At 36.9% G+C, this 15,367-nt stretch overlaps 1 protein-coding gene and 1 long non-coding RNA gene across 3 annotated transcripts in view; one reads left to right on the forward strand and one right to left on the reverse strand.

The window, feature by feature from the left end:
* Window positions 1–11,714, reverse strand: part of LOC127509322 (uncharacterized) — a 30,810-nt gene extending 19,096 nt beyond the window's left edge. Inside the window, exons 1-2 of one of the 2 annotated variants that reach the window (XR_007929198.1) lie at window positions 11,434–11,714; window positions 9,275–9,334 (exon numbers count right to left, since the gene is read on the reverse strand). This is a non-coding gene — a long non-coding RNA (uncharacterized LOC127509322). The remainder of the gene's footprint in view (window positions 1–9,274; window positions 9,335–11,433) is intronic. The other variant, XR_007929197.1, reaches the window with a different exon arrangement.
* A 166-nt stretch (window positions 11,715–11,880) lies between these two features.
* Window positions 11,881–15,367, forward strand: atp5mc1 (ATP synthase membrane subunit c locus 1). Its single transcript, XM_051887944.1, has 5 exons — window positions 11,881–12,000; window positions 13,381–13,428; window positions 13,859–13,933; window positions 14,775–14,962; window positions 15,051–15,367. Exons 2-5 carry the CDS (start codon window positions 13,390–13,392, stop codon window positions 15,163–15,165), a joined length of 417 nt encoding a protein of 138 aa, XP_051743904.1. The 5' UTR covers window positions 11,881–12,000; window positions 13,381–13,389; the 3' UTR covers window positions 15,166–15,367.

Genomic DNA, 15,367 nt, shown 5'->3' on the forward strand with positions numbered 1-15,367 from the left:
TGTGATGAGCCTAAAAAGAGGGTTTGTTGTTGGTTTATTTAGGAGGCAATGCTGCCCCCTGGATCAAGAGGTCTCTCATTTCCAAAACTGAGAAATGGAAACAAGCAAAGCCTTAAACATACTTATAATAACATATTTATAACATCTATAAAAAAATGGATCCGTTTGATGTTTGTTGATTTTCAGGACCTAAATGGAACATTCTTATCTCCAAAAGAACAGGATGAATAGGCAGATCCCTCTTTGCATTCAGATTAGTGAGCAAACATTCGACACATGTAATAACAGAAGCCGGTGCCGCTGTAGTTTATTCTTTAACTTGCCTCATCACACTGTCTGCAAGCAGACAGCTAGAGACGGCAATAAAGATTTACTCATGTTTGCTGTACAGAGCAGAAGTAAATGTTATCAGCAGATCAAAACCTTTATTCGTCGGCAAGAGATTTTTTTTTTTTTTTTTTTTGCAGTTGTGTTTTCCAGATGAACAACAACAAAACAATCTGGTTTTGTATATATTGTCATTCACCTGAAACTATTAGGTTGAGTAAATTAATTACATAATTAATTTATATGAAGAGAATAAAACCCACTTTGACGGATTAATCTTGTACAAATCATGATGTTAATTAGTTTTAAAAGTTCTATCAATATGTATTCCCTCGATTCCTAAATATGATTAGAAAAAAAGTGCTTTTTATTAACCATATTTATTTCTTTACTTATTTGCTTATTTATATCTTTTTTATTTGTCAATATTATAAAATGTAAACGTAATGCAATTAAGGCATTAAATGAATTAGACATAGAGGTACTGATAACTAGCAGTGGCCAATATACCAGACTCTTAGTAACACAGACACCACAGGGGGCAGTATTGAGTAACTAACAAAAAATTGTTCAAAACAGCTCTCTTGTGTTTTCAGATGGTACATTCAGATGGTCAGCATTGGCCTCGGTGTGCAAATGTGACTGCAAATGACAGGAACTGTAAAGATGATGAAAATAAGGAGCAAACTTTATGTTTATGCAGCATTTGAGTGGACCATCCCTATAGTGATTTTTTCCTAGCAGTATTTTTTTAGTTGAAATACTGCCTTTGAATCTATATGGCGATAGATGAGTTTTGCTTATCCATACTAACAATACTAGTCCAATAACTGTTGAGTGGCAGCCAACCTAAAACCACCTCATCACATCTCCATGAGCAAGGTGGCCATTTTCTCTTCCTCTTCTTCTTCTGAGTGAGACCTATAAATCAATACACACCCTGCACCTTCCCTCCTCCCTCCCAGTGCTTTCAATTAATCCAAATGATTTCTACAGGAAATCCGAAGGGCCAATCAATTCACCTGCACATTTCAATACTCTGCCCAATCCGTCCGTGGCTTGCGCACGCCTCCATTGCTCTTGTAAAAACATTATTAATTGCTACTCCAGCGAGCCATCCATCTTCCACGACCTCAGCAAGGGGGCCAAGCAGGCAGTGTGCAGCCCAGGAGTGTAATAATACTTTGAATGACTGCTCGGGCTCTTCACATCCCTCTCAGCCCATTAAAAAAACAGCAGCAGCTCCTCGGGAAAGCACTTGCTCACTGCTCTGACATGGATGAAGCTGATGTCTGTGAGAAAAGGTTTGTGGGGGATGGTTGAGAAAAGAATCAGAGGCATTAGTTCTATTGATCATGTGGCTTTTCTGTATTATTACTGTGCTATTATGGAGTGGCTGAATACTTCCTGAACGCAGCAGTTGAGAGGTTTTAAGCTGCTGGATCCCCAACAAACCTGTCACTTGGGTCCAGCGTTAGATATTCGTTCATGTACGTGAGTGTATCTAATGTTCATATGTCTGTGTGTCCGTGCATGTGTGAATGTGTAACATCAAAAGGACGGGATGAGCCTTATTTACAAGAAGCTGTAACCAAGTGTTTCCCTCCCCCATCTGTCTCTTTTTCTCTCTCCATCTCGAGCCAAAAATGAGCAGCTGGTCTGTGGACTCAAAAGGTTTTCTTTTTCTAAAGCCAAAACACACACACACACACACACACACACACACACAGCGCTAGTCATTGTCTGCACTGTTATCCATAAGGAGTGGTACAACAACAGAACATTCATAAACCTGATCTATCAAATCAAACCTGTGTACAAGTCTATTACTACCCCTTATCATTCATAATATGGGAAAAGTGAAGTGCTTGTACCTGGTGAGATGAAAGATGTTGACTCTTTATCAGTGTTAACTATTCTGAATTGAATTGAGAATGCCTTTTAAATTCTAATGTTTGCATAGATATTTGATGCTGTTGATGCAAGATGCAGAATTGCAACTCAAAAAAAATGATTTTATGATATTTTTTTTTAGTTTATTTAAAAAAAAATATTCTCATTTAACACCATTGTATTACATTTCTCATTCAATGCATTGTGTTAAACTGACTTAAAACAGTTGTGTTTTGGTTCAACTCAATATTTTCATTTTGAAAGAACATGTTTCAATTAAGTAAGCCAAAAATAACATTTGATGCTTTTTCAATTTACTTACTAAGTTACTAGTTACTAAGTTAATCCAACACAGGATTTCCCCTTTCCATCATGCTTTGCACAGTGCTGGATAGGGAGAGTAAATGTTGAAATAAAATATTATTTTATGCAATTTTTTTTTAATCAAGATGATAAAATTGGGAGACTTGTTAATGTTTAATGTTCTTTATGTCTGTATTTTAAAGAGTTTCTGGTATGTTAGTGTTGGGGGTTACCATTGTGGTGAAGTGTAGCGCATGTGCTTGGGTTGAGAACCTGCTAACAAGAATTAAAGTTGTATTAATAATAAAAAACAACTACTTTGAGAATGCCATGGATGTAACAAAAGCATCTGGCTAATGCCTAACAATAAAAGTCTTTACAGAGAAAAGATTTTGTTAAAGTATTATTCTTAGATAACTTGTAAAAGTTGTAAAAATTGATCTTGAATGCATTCATTAAATAAACTAATCAATTAAACTGGATTACTTATTTTAATTTTTGTTTGATATTAATTTTAGGATAATTGAACTTAATAGTTTTGGACAAATTAAGAATGTTAACCTGATTCAACTAAATGGCATTGAATTGTAATAAATATGTAATATGTAATAAACTTAAGTTTACTGAAATAAATAATGTTAATTAAATGCAACATAACCCAGTTACGTGGAACCTGTTGACATAAAAAAAGTTAAGTAAATCCAACATTTCTTTTTCTTTTTTTTTTTTAAGTGTATAAGGAAGTAGAAATTTAATTAAAATTTAACTGGATGGATGGATGGATGGATTTCAACTTCCTGCAGAGATTCAAATTCACACTCATGAAATAAAAGGTGACCACTTCTGAATATAGCACAACCCTGCTGTTTGCTAACATTATATGGAAAATGATTCAAGTGAAATCTGCTCTATTTCATTACTTTTGATGTTGTTTATGGACATACAAGTTATATATTACACAATATGCTGGTAAATTAAGTCAGGGAACTCAAATGACTGGTGATTTCTTCATAAAACCTTAGCAAACTAGACCCCATCCACTCAGTCACAATTCCTTTGTCATGCAACATGTCTGTGTTACAATAAAAGATTCACGTGACTAGCTGAGACTTGTACTAAAATTAGCCTGTGCATCTCTCCGTCACCAACTACTCTGTCATAATGATCTGCCTCCCATTTACCATCTTCAGTATCGACAGTTTGTCAAATGAAGATGATTCATGGACATGATTTGATGTGCTAAGAGCTGGCTCAGTGCTGCAGATGTAGCGATCAACCCTACATTCTCACAGGCCGTGTTAAAGGATGGTTTGCACATAGTATCACACAGAGAACATTGTGAAGGCTATGCCAATCAATTAGCACGCTGCCTCGTTTGTCAAGGTTGAGGCTGGGAAATAAGCCTAGCTGGCCTGTTAAGAGCCTATTGATTTTACACTGCCTACAGTCAGAGGATACTAGTGCAAGAGCAGATATAAGAGCATAACAGTGTAGCATTTGCAGCAGATTTGTGATCAGTTTTGCCATTTATGTGACAAACGATTGAGTGTAAAAGTACTGCTGGTCAAAAATTAACACAAAATTGAAACTTGTGAAAAGTCCAATAACTCCAATAATACAGTCAATGATACTTTAAAGAAGTAATATATGGGAGGTGTCTACAGCATCAGGCAGGAATAACATTGCTTTTAATTGTTTTTTGTAAAAAAAAAATTATATATATATATATATATATATATATATATATGTTTTGCAATTAATAGGCATGACATACTGCATAGATGAACCACGCCCACTTTACTTAGTACCACCCACTTAGTTCACCGCGTCATATTTCTATGGCCACCACAATCCATCTGTGCCTTGAAAAAAAACTGCCCTTTGACCTTGCGATGCTAATTTCTCACTACCCAAATGTTTGTAACTAGTGATACTTCCTCATGTAATTATACTCACTCTGTTTCTTATTTGAGAATTATAGCAATATGCACATGCCCATAGACACATAGTATGTATTTATCCCACGAGAAGCAACATTGCATAACACACTAAGACTTGTTTTGATTGTTTACATCTTGAATGTAAGTGTAAAATCTGTACTGGCATATTTTTTTCCACTTACTTTTACCTTGTACTTTAAAAAGTGATACATTTGCCAGGGCAGTAAAACAAAAAGAATGAAATTTTAGAACAGTATTAAAAGTTTTAAAACAGATACATTCTAACAATAATTAATATCTTAAGCAGTTTATATACAATACATTAAGTTAATATTAAAAAGTAATTTTTTGTTGTGAAACAGGCTACATTTTTTAAAATATTCTAGTCTATATAAATATATTTTAATGTCTATATACAATATAGTCCATTTATATGGAAATATTTGTTTTTATATCAGCCATTCTGCATTTGTACTGTTTGTTTTGCTCATTTTTAAATAAGACACAAACGGGTGATTCAGTCTTGCTATTTCTCATGTTCAAGATGATGCATGGGAGAAGTATAATAATTATGTGACAAAGTTAAGTACTCAATAAAATAAGAATATCCTTTGCATGGTATGTATTTCATGTGCGTGCTGCTCCAGTTGCTCTTCAACAAAAGTGTTCAGCAAGAGCCTCTTTAACTCTGCTGTTCCATATGAACTACTGTCAGGGTGGGCTGAAGGGAACCTAACACCCGTTGACCAAGATGGCACACCTTTTGGTTCACCGGAATGTCCTGTTTGTGTCAGCTGTCAGTCATTCATAAACAGATCCACAAGAATGTAGTCACATGCAAACTCATTAACATGCTGTGTGCATATTATATTTAATTAGTGAAGCTTTTTGATGAAAGCGATTTAGTTTAATCCAGGAACTGCAAACAGGGATTGAGTACCTTCCTGAAGGACAAAATGGTGATAGATAGAGGTCTCTGATCTCAGTAACTCCCCCTTCTGAGATAAATAAATTCTTTAATGTTTGTGTCCAGCACCTCTTGAAAATCAAGCTTTGTACACACGTTGTTCTAGAGATCTACATTTGTGGAAAACAGCCTATGAAATACCACATGAAAATGTTTAGGCCTCCAAGCTGCTGTCCTTTTAAATGGTTTTCGAGCCTATAGCAAAGCGTGTCGCTCAACAATCATATGGTATAACAGAGGCGCCCCTTACTGGCTGAAGTAGGAAACTGATCCAGATCAAGGATTCTAGCTCCTGTGTGTGTGTGTGTGTGTTTGTGTTTGTGTTTGTGTGTGTGTGTGTGTGCGCGCTTGTTTTCATGATTTATGAGGACACAAATTTTGTATAATGACATGGGTATTACACTGGTATTACGACGTAAACATGAAATATGAGGACATTTCATGAGTCCTCATATTTAAAATAGCTTTAAAGACATACTAAACAATGTTTTATTAAAAATGCAGAATGTTTCCTGTGATGGGTAGATTTAGAGGTAGGGGTAGTGTAGGGGGATAGAAAATACAGTTTGTACAGTATAAAAACCATTACGCCTATGGAATGTCCTCACTAAGGTGTGTGTGTGTGTGTGTGTGTGTGTGTGTGTGTGTGTGTGTGTGTGTGTGTGTGTGTGTGTGTGTGTGTGTGTGTGTGTGTGTGAGTGAGTGAGTGAGTGAGTGAGAAAGAGTGAGCATGCTTTTCTATAGATAATAAAATTTAATGGGAAAAACATGAAAATTTATTAGAAATCTAAATAAATATATTTATATTTATATATGGCCAATGTCTTTGTGGGTTTTGCTTATTTTGCTGCTGTAGGCTGTAAGGACATCTGACATAACTTTAGGACATTTGTAAGGACCTTTGAAAATACTTTAGCTGTGCGTTTCCTAAAGAAAAAAAACCCTGCACGCCTTAGAACGATCGTGAACCAGTCAAAAATCAAGCATATAACAGCCCAATAGTATAAATGAGCAATATCACACGAGTAGGAGGGGTGCCATATGGCTTTTTTTAATCAGGAAGATATGGAGCTCACATCTACAAACTTTTTCCTTTTTCCTTTTAACATCTTTTAACATTATAAAGGGGTCACATACTGTCCATTTTTGGTCATTTTGGGCTTCATAAACTTAATTGTTTTTACATAAACAAATGGAAGTAATGTCCCCATCATCTGCAGATAGAAACTGCCACTCAAAATACACACGTAATGATGAAGACATCATAGAGGATTGTGAAGATATTTCACTGGAGCTCTATTTCATGTTTGATGTCAATTGTTATTTATTAATGTATTTAGCTAATAACTCTTGTTAGAGATAAATATAAAGCATTTATTTATAAAAATAAAAGTACCTAATTGACAACGTGCTGTTTTGTTGTTGTTGTTGTTGTTGCTGCTGCTGTTTTTATGTAAAACCCAAAGACTACACATTATAAGACCAGTCAGATAGAGGGGTAAAATATATATATATATATATATATATATATATATATATATATAAATAATTTTAATTAATAATATATAAAAATAATATTAATAATACTAATATACTAATATTAATGAAAATAAACTATTCTTAAAAAGTTATTTATAGCACCATTGAGGTCCTATCTTTTTCAAAGCACGTTCTTTATGCAACTTTATAAAAAAGGGTTCAATTTATCAAAAAAGGTTCTACTATTGTTACAAGCTGAAGAACCCTAATTTGGTACCGTTTACAACCATTTTGCCTAAGAGTGTATAAGAGAAATGCTGTGAGAAATGCTGCCAGTATAGATCCAGCAGAAAAAAAAAAAAAAACAGGAGTGATACAAATTGTGAAGAGGTTTCTGTGTGATATTAGTAATATTGCATGGCTGGAAAAGGCTCTCCAGAACTAACTGTTGTATACATATTTTTAACATTTGCTGAATTCAATATTATTAACATTTCATTCTTCTCTCTTAAAACTGGTCAAAAATCATGAGATTAATCACGAGAGCCATTTACCAGTACAAAATAACTGGGTTTTTTTGTTTTTTTTGTTTGTTTTGTTTTGTTTTGTTTTGGGCTGCTTAGTTGTTTTGTTTTGTTTGGTTTTTTTGTCAATATAACAATCAGTTAATCATTTACAATATTTTGTTGATTTAGCAAGTGTATTAGCTAGGCAAAGTATAGTATAAAACTAGCTCCTGGTCTTATTCACATAGTGAGACTTTTTCATTTTTAAAATGTGTACATGTATTGTTATGTTTGTTGATAAAGCACTTGACATAAGTGAAGTGTGTAATTACAATCACTATGGATGTCATTCTGAATGTGCCCAATGGCAGATCTTGAACATAACTCTATGCCTGTGCTTCAGTTGCGGCTCTTTGTGGAAAACCTTGCCAGCGTTAGCTTGTAAAGTTCTGTAATTTATTCCCCCTGTCATCTGTAAAACTTATCAAATCTACCTCCTGCTGAGAGAGAGCGGCTAAACTCTTAGAAAGGGTCTGTTTCTGGAATATTCTATTAGACTTTTTCTTTCATGAAGAACTTTTATATTTTTTCCTCAACAAACATATTCAATAGTATAGAAAAATAAATTACTCATTTACAAAATTAAATGAGTTTCAGTGCAAATTGTGTGCACATAAAATTAAGGCTTTTATGAAATAAGCCTTTGTTTAAATCCTCAGAGGAAATCCTTTTAGGGTCTGTATGCTGCACACCTTTGATGAACTGCGAACTGTATCTAATGTCTTCAAAGTATGCTAAAAATCTGTGGAAGATTTAGATGAATTATTGTGCAGTGAAACATATATTTGAGGGATGTGTTCTGCATCATTTTCTGTTTAATCAATGACAAGGGCTACATTGTGTGAGTGTATAATCTTAAAGCTATTTTGGTTATTAACATATGCACAACACAGGCACATAATGGAAATCAGAGAAATTTGATATAGCTTGTCAGCTATAACTAAAACTGAAATAAATGACCGCAGTAAAGCAAAAATTAAATTTTTATATGCATGAACATCTATGCATTAAAGATTTAGATATCAAATAGGCTAATAAACCGCATATTCATTTTCACCATTATTCGTTCATCATCATAAATCAGTTTATGTTATTGTGTACCATAAACATGTTTCTGAAGGAAGGTTTCCAAGAATTCACAATTCAGCCTTTAGAGTTTCATACTGTGGTTTCATACATAGATACAGAGACCAGGTGAAAAATGTTAGGAGAATATTTTTTGTTTTCTTTTCCAACTTTGAGATGGGGTTTAGGGAAAGATTTTGAATTGATTTATAATGCCCATAATCCATAAAAGGTCTTGTTCAGACAGGCAGTTAAAATGATATAGACGCACAGGTAGAGTATAAAGGAAAGTTATATAGAGAAAGGTGAAGTTCACACCAGACAAAGGTATGCAAGTCTCAACCACTAAAAGAAGCTGTCAGATATATACTGCACATCACATGAATAGAGAAAGACTCAAACGCATGGGCCATGGCCAGGTTATATCTGAATCTTTCTCTAGTGAACTGTAATAGAATACATTCTTGTAACGTGAGTGAATTTGTCAATATAGATTTCATGTAAAAAATATTATTTATAATTTGAGCCTTAAGTTATTAAGTAGACCTTTACTGTATATTGCTAAATGCAAATATCGTTGATTTTCGTTGTATCGTTGTTTTATTTTGAAATGTTTTACAGTAGTCACAAGATTAAATACATTATTTTAAGCAGTTATCTCTCTTTCAAAACTTGAATATGATTTGTGGGTCCAATGTAGTACAAATATTACAAATAATTTCCATTGTTCCTACCTGAGCAGATGTAACAGCTTCCTTTAGGCCAGTGGCAATGTGCATGTTCTGTAGAAACTGCTACATGAAGAAAACACAGACCATAGATTAGTCAATCTAATTAACTAATAATTAATTTTTACCTTGACTGACAAATTTTACATCATGTATGAATACTAAATTTAGTTAAAAGAAGTAGAAGATTAATTAGATAATATTCCTTATGATAAGGCATGTCATAGGAGACATAAACAAATAAAACATTTTCAAAACACTGGGCATGATAAAGTGGCCAAAAACAAGCTGAATAAAGACAACTACAAAATAAATGAAAGCATGTCTCTGCATGTAAACCATGAAATGCACAAAATATATCACAATTAAATCTGTTTACATGATATTAATTTTATGTGTGAGTAAATATTAATGAGGAAATTTCCCAATTTTACTCCACAAAAGACCATCAACACAGAAATTCCAAAATGACAGGACTGGAAAAAATATGAATATCCCTTTAAAAACAAAGAACATAACACAATGATTATTATTATTCCTAATGGGGGAAAAGAGAAACAGATTCAACTAGATTCACCAACTAGAGTATCAGCAGGATCCAGTATGAATGCTGAGGACAGGTACACCGATCAGGCATAACATTATAACCACCTTCCTAATATTGTGTTGGTCCCCCTTTGCTGTCAAAACAGCCCTGACCCTTCAAGCCATGGACTCCACTAGACCCCTGAAGGTGTGCTGTGGTATCTGGCACCAAGATGTTAGCAGCAGATCCTTTAAGTCCTGTAAGTTGCGAGGTGGAGCCTCCATGGATCTGACTTGTTTGTTCAGCACATCCCACAGATGCTCGATTGGATTGAGATCTGGGGAATCTGGAGGCCTAATCGACACCTCAAACTCATTGTTGTGCTCCTCAAACCATTCCTGAACCATTTTTGCTTTGTGGCAGGGCGCATTATCCTGCTGAATGAGGCCACAGCCACCAGGGAATACTGTTTCCATGAAAGGGTGTACATGGTCTGCATCAATGCTAAGGTAGGTGGTACATGTCAAAGTAACATCCACATGGATGGCAGGACCCAAGGTTTCCCAGCAGAACATTGCCCAAAGCATCACAATGCCTCCGCCGGCTTGCCTTCTTCCCATAGTGCATCCTGGTGCCACGTGTTCCCCAGGCAGCCGGCCATCCATGTGATCTAAAAGAAAACATGATTCATCAGACCAGGCCACCTTCTTCCATTGCTCCGTGGTCCAGTTCTGATGCTCACGTGTCCATTGTTGGTGCTTTTCGACGGTGGACAGGGGTCAGCATGGGCACCCTGACTGATCTGCAGCTACGCAGCCCCATATGCAACAAACTGTGATGCACTGTGTATTCTGACACCTTTCTATCAGAACCAGCATTAACTTCTTAAGCAATTTGAGCTACAGCTCGTCTGTTGGATCGAACCACACGGGCCAGCCTTCGCTCCCCACGTGCATCAATGAGCCTTGGCCGCCCATGATCCTGTTGCCGGTTCACCACCGCTCCTTCCTTGGACCACTTTTGATAAATACTGACCACTGCAGACTGGGAACACCCCACAAGAGCTGCAGTTTTGGAGATGCTCTGACACAATCACAATTTGGCCCTTGTCGAACTCGCTCAAATCCTTATGCTTGCCCATTTTTCCTGCTTCTAACACATCGACTTTGAGGACAAAATGTTCACTTGCTGCCTAATACATCGCACCCACTAACAGGTGCCGTGATGAAGAGATAATCAGTGTTATTCACTTCACCTGTCAGTGGTCATAATGTTATGCCTGATCGGTGTATTTTTAAGAAGCATTTTTACACCACAGGGGGCAGCATCCATAACTACAGCATAATCTTCAGGAGTGACTGGAATTACACATTTAGAGAGAAATTCAGAATAGGTCAGTCCTGCGTGGTTAAAAGGTTGGCTCACCAAATCTATATCATCATTACAAAACCATTTCTCAAGAAATAAAAACTTAAATCATATAAAATATGATTTTTATTCTAGATAAAAAACCTGTTTGGTGAGTATTTGAGTTTATAGATTATATTCCAAGAAAGAAGCATCTCTTTTTGGAAATTAGTTTAAAAAGAAGTTTGGTAATGATGTAGTCACAGAGCAAAATGAACTGAAAACCACCAACCTGTGAAAAGATAAAGTGAGGTATAATATTCCAGATAGATGTTGTTGTGCTTTAATTCGGTGGGTTTTAAAGGTGTGATTACGGGTGGTAATTAAAATCTAAGAAGTTCAGGCCTTCATAACCACAGATTTATGCTACTTACTCTCACGTTTCACTCAGGAAAGAAAGTACAAGTCGCCCTCTAGAGATATCCAACAGCTATTGCAATTCAATTGTAGTCACCCCGTCCTCTAAAATCTATAAGGCGGGATTTCCACCCAAAGCATCCAATAGAAACAGGGGACACGGGATGCGATTCCTGACTTTCCCGGCGTTCTTCCTTAAATCGTTTAAACCAATCAAAGAGATCCCGCCTTCTTGATGAAGCACATCATTGGGTATGTTTCATGTATTGACATACCTCGTAGCCAATCAGAGTGGAAAAGCGTGACCCTCTGACCAATCACAAACGAGGACGTACTTCCGAAGCTTATAAATGACAAGGTGACAGTTTTCACGGTGTACTCATTGCCTCTAGCTGCAAGCTTGTCCCTGTAACCCCGGGCCCTTGTGTGCTGTATCTAATCGGTGAGTCAGGTATTCTCTGCATTCATCTAAAGACACATAGTGGGGGAACCTCGCTTTTTAAAGCTATGAAAATGTGCGGAAGTTTCTGATTCGGCTAAAATAATTGCAGTTTTCCGGTGCCATTCAGAGAAGCGCTTTGCTAAAGCTCCGCTAGCTGCTTGTCAAAGTCATTCCGAATGAATGAATGAGTCAGTTTGTGATTAGGTCTCGAGACCTCAACCCGAAGAGCAACTGGTAAATAACTCCAAAGCTCCTTAGCTTCACGATTTATTAATGAATTTTAAATGCACGGACGTTTTATTCTCGTATTGCTCGTGACACTTGCAAGATGTCTGACTCGCGCTGGGCCCGCATAAGCCTGAAAGCTCGCGCTGCGCTTGCACTTACAAGTGCGAGTGTTTTAATACTATAATGACATTCAATTACAGTTTGTCTGTTGTCATGTTATAAGGCAGTTCATATGCGTTTATGTTTCAAGTAAGTACCATTTGAAGCTATTGGTGACCTTCAGTTTTCAGACTATCCGCGCGCTCGTTTTGCGGGTAAGTTAAACGCCTCGAGCTTAAGACTCAAATTTAGAACCGATTATTAGTGTCATTTTCTGCTTAATAATGTGTTTAAGTTAAGTAGCACGGGCCTTATGCTCAGGCTGTTCAAAAGGTTGTCCAAAGGGTGACCTGAAATGAGTGAAGTCAAAGTAGACAACCAAACATGAATGCATAAATATATAGAGAGAGAACTTGCATAGCCTTCCTCTCACTTGGCAAATTGGGTACAGAATTTTTTGATGGACTGCTGGTGTCAGTGGCACAATGTGTACCGTTTTAACCGGCTTTAATAAACTCAGGTTTGATGGCTGACTCTATCCCTTAAGTCTCTGTGTCTTGAGTGGGTAAAACCCTGTGTTGGGTGTTTTGAGTACAGTAGTACATCATGACCTTTATGCTGCCATGTCTAACCACTGACCTAGAGGGGATGTGCCCTCGGCCTAAGGAAGTTTTGGTTGGAGGTTCCCTTGTCAAAGCAGGTCTGGGTCCTTTATATCTACAGACCATCTATTTGATTTGGATGCTACAGAAATTTTGGAACACTTACTTAATATTTGCTTTCTTTGAACTGTTTGTGGGATGTTTGAAGTGTACTGATGGCTTGACTTAATTAAATTGGAAGTCCCTTCAGTAGCAAGTGAGTTGTAGTCCCCTTTTATTGATAACTCAAGTCTTGATGGCACTCTCTGGTGTATCAGGTTTTTGTTGCCTGCTGTGCTTCACTACGTGTATGGGCTTTAATTTTAGGGAACGTGATGCATGGCATAAAATCCTAGGTTGATGACACTGGTGCCCTTTTCTTTCACTAGTCTAACATCTTTCTTCTCCACAGGCTTCAAACATGTACGCATGTGCTAAGTTTGTCACCTCACCTGCTGTGGTATGTATTCAAGCTCAAATACTGTGACATTCCATTGACCGTTGCAGAAAATTACCTTAATGCCATTCTTTTTAGAGTATTGTATTTTCTAATGGCCATGGAAATTGTCTACATATAGTTCTAACCAGGTTTATAATCATGCATTTAAATGCTGCTTTTAAACTTGCACTTGTGCTTTTATCCAAACAACTTATAAAAGAGCACCATAAGCAATTCCTCACACAGAGCCAGCAATATTCATAGTATGGTATTCATTTGGTTTAAGAGTATTAGTTTAAATTGATAAGATTCATGTACACTGGATCCTTGCACTCTCATAAAATATTTCAATCAGAAACATGCTTTCTGTTAAGATTAGGTAATAGAAAGCATATGGACATTCAGGACATTGATTTTTCTCATTTGAAAGTTTGTTCTTTGTTCCTGTCAGGTCCGTGGAGGATCCAGGGTTTTGGCCCGGCCTGTTTCAGTCCTGTTCAACAGACCTGAAGCAAGAACTGAACAGGTAAAAAAATAGTCTCTTCCATGTCTCCAAAGTCTCAATGCTCTGAAATACTTTGCAGCTTCTCTTGCACATTCTTAAAGGGTTAGTTCACCCAAAAATGAAAATAATGTCATTTATTACTCACCCTCATGCCGTTCCACACCTGTAAGACCTTCATTCATCTTCGGAACGCAAACCAAGATATTTTTGTTGAAATCCGATGGCTCAGTGAGGCCTGCATAGACAGCAATGACATTTCCTCTCAAGATCCATTAATGAAAAACCTATTAAAATCAGTTCATGTGAGTACAGTGGTTCAATATTAATATTATAAAGCGACAAGAATATTTTTGGTGTGCCAAAAAAACAAAATAACGACTTATATAGTGATGGCCGATTTCAAAACACTGCTTCATTACGCTTCAGAGCATTCTGAATCTTGTGTCGAATCATGATTCGGATCGCGTGTCAAACTGCTGAAATCACGTGACTTTGGCGCACCGAATCATGATTCGACACAAAAGATTCACAACGCTCCGAAGCTTCATGAAGCAGTGTTTTGAAATCGGCCATCACTATACAAGTCGTTATTTTGTTTTTTTGGCGCACCAAAAATATTCTTGTCGCTTTATAATAATATTGAACCACTGTACTCGCATGAACTGATTTTAAATGTTTTTAGTACATTAATGGATCTTGAGAGAGGAATTGTCATTGCTGGCTATGCAGACCTCACTGAGCCATCGGATTTCAACAAAAATATCTTGGTTTGCGTTCCGAAGATGAACATGAGGGTGAGTAATAAATGAAAATGTCATTTTTGGGTGAACTAACCCTTTAAATGTCTTTCCCTCCCTTTCAGGCTGCTCTGTTGCCAGTCAGTGAAGCGACCCTTCTTAATGTAACCCGGGGCTTCCAGACCAGCGCTGTATCCAGAGATATCGACACAGCGGCCAAGTTCATTGGTGCTGGTGCTGCCACAGTGGGTGTGGCCGGATCCGGAGCTGGAATCGGGACAGTGTTCGGCAGCCTTATTATTGGCTATGCCAGGTAATGAAACTTTGAAATTAGGCTCTTTAAACTTGATTTATTTCTTAAACGTGTAGCTTGTGCCTAATCGCTCTTTCCTCCTTTACAGGAATCCCTCCCTGAAACAGCAGCTGTTTTCCTATGCCATTTTGGGCTTCGCTTTGTCTGAGGCCATGGGTCTGTTCTGTCTGATGGTGGCGTTCCTCATCCTGTTCGCCATGTAACTTGGATGTCTTTTCTTCAAGCAGTTCGACTCCCTTGGTCTGGAGATTGGAACTCTGATGCGCAGCTTAGGCCGTGGCACCGCCATTCCAACAAAACAAGAAACTCTCCCTTTTTATGTTCCCCTGTACCGTTTTTCTCTCTGAACGTTTTATGTAAGAACTCAATTCACATAAGACCATCTGAATAAATGGTTGAAACCTG

The sequence above is a fragment of the Ctenopharyngodon idella genome, chromosome 3, assembly GCF_019924925.1.
Source record: "Ctenopharyngodon idella isolate HZGC_01 chromosome 3, HZGC01, whole genome shotgun sequence".
Classification (NCBI taxonomy): Eukaryota; Metazoa; Chordata; class Actinopteri; order Cypriniformes; family Xenocyprididae; genus Ctenopharyngodon; species Ctenopharyngodon idella.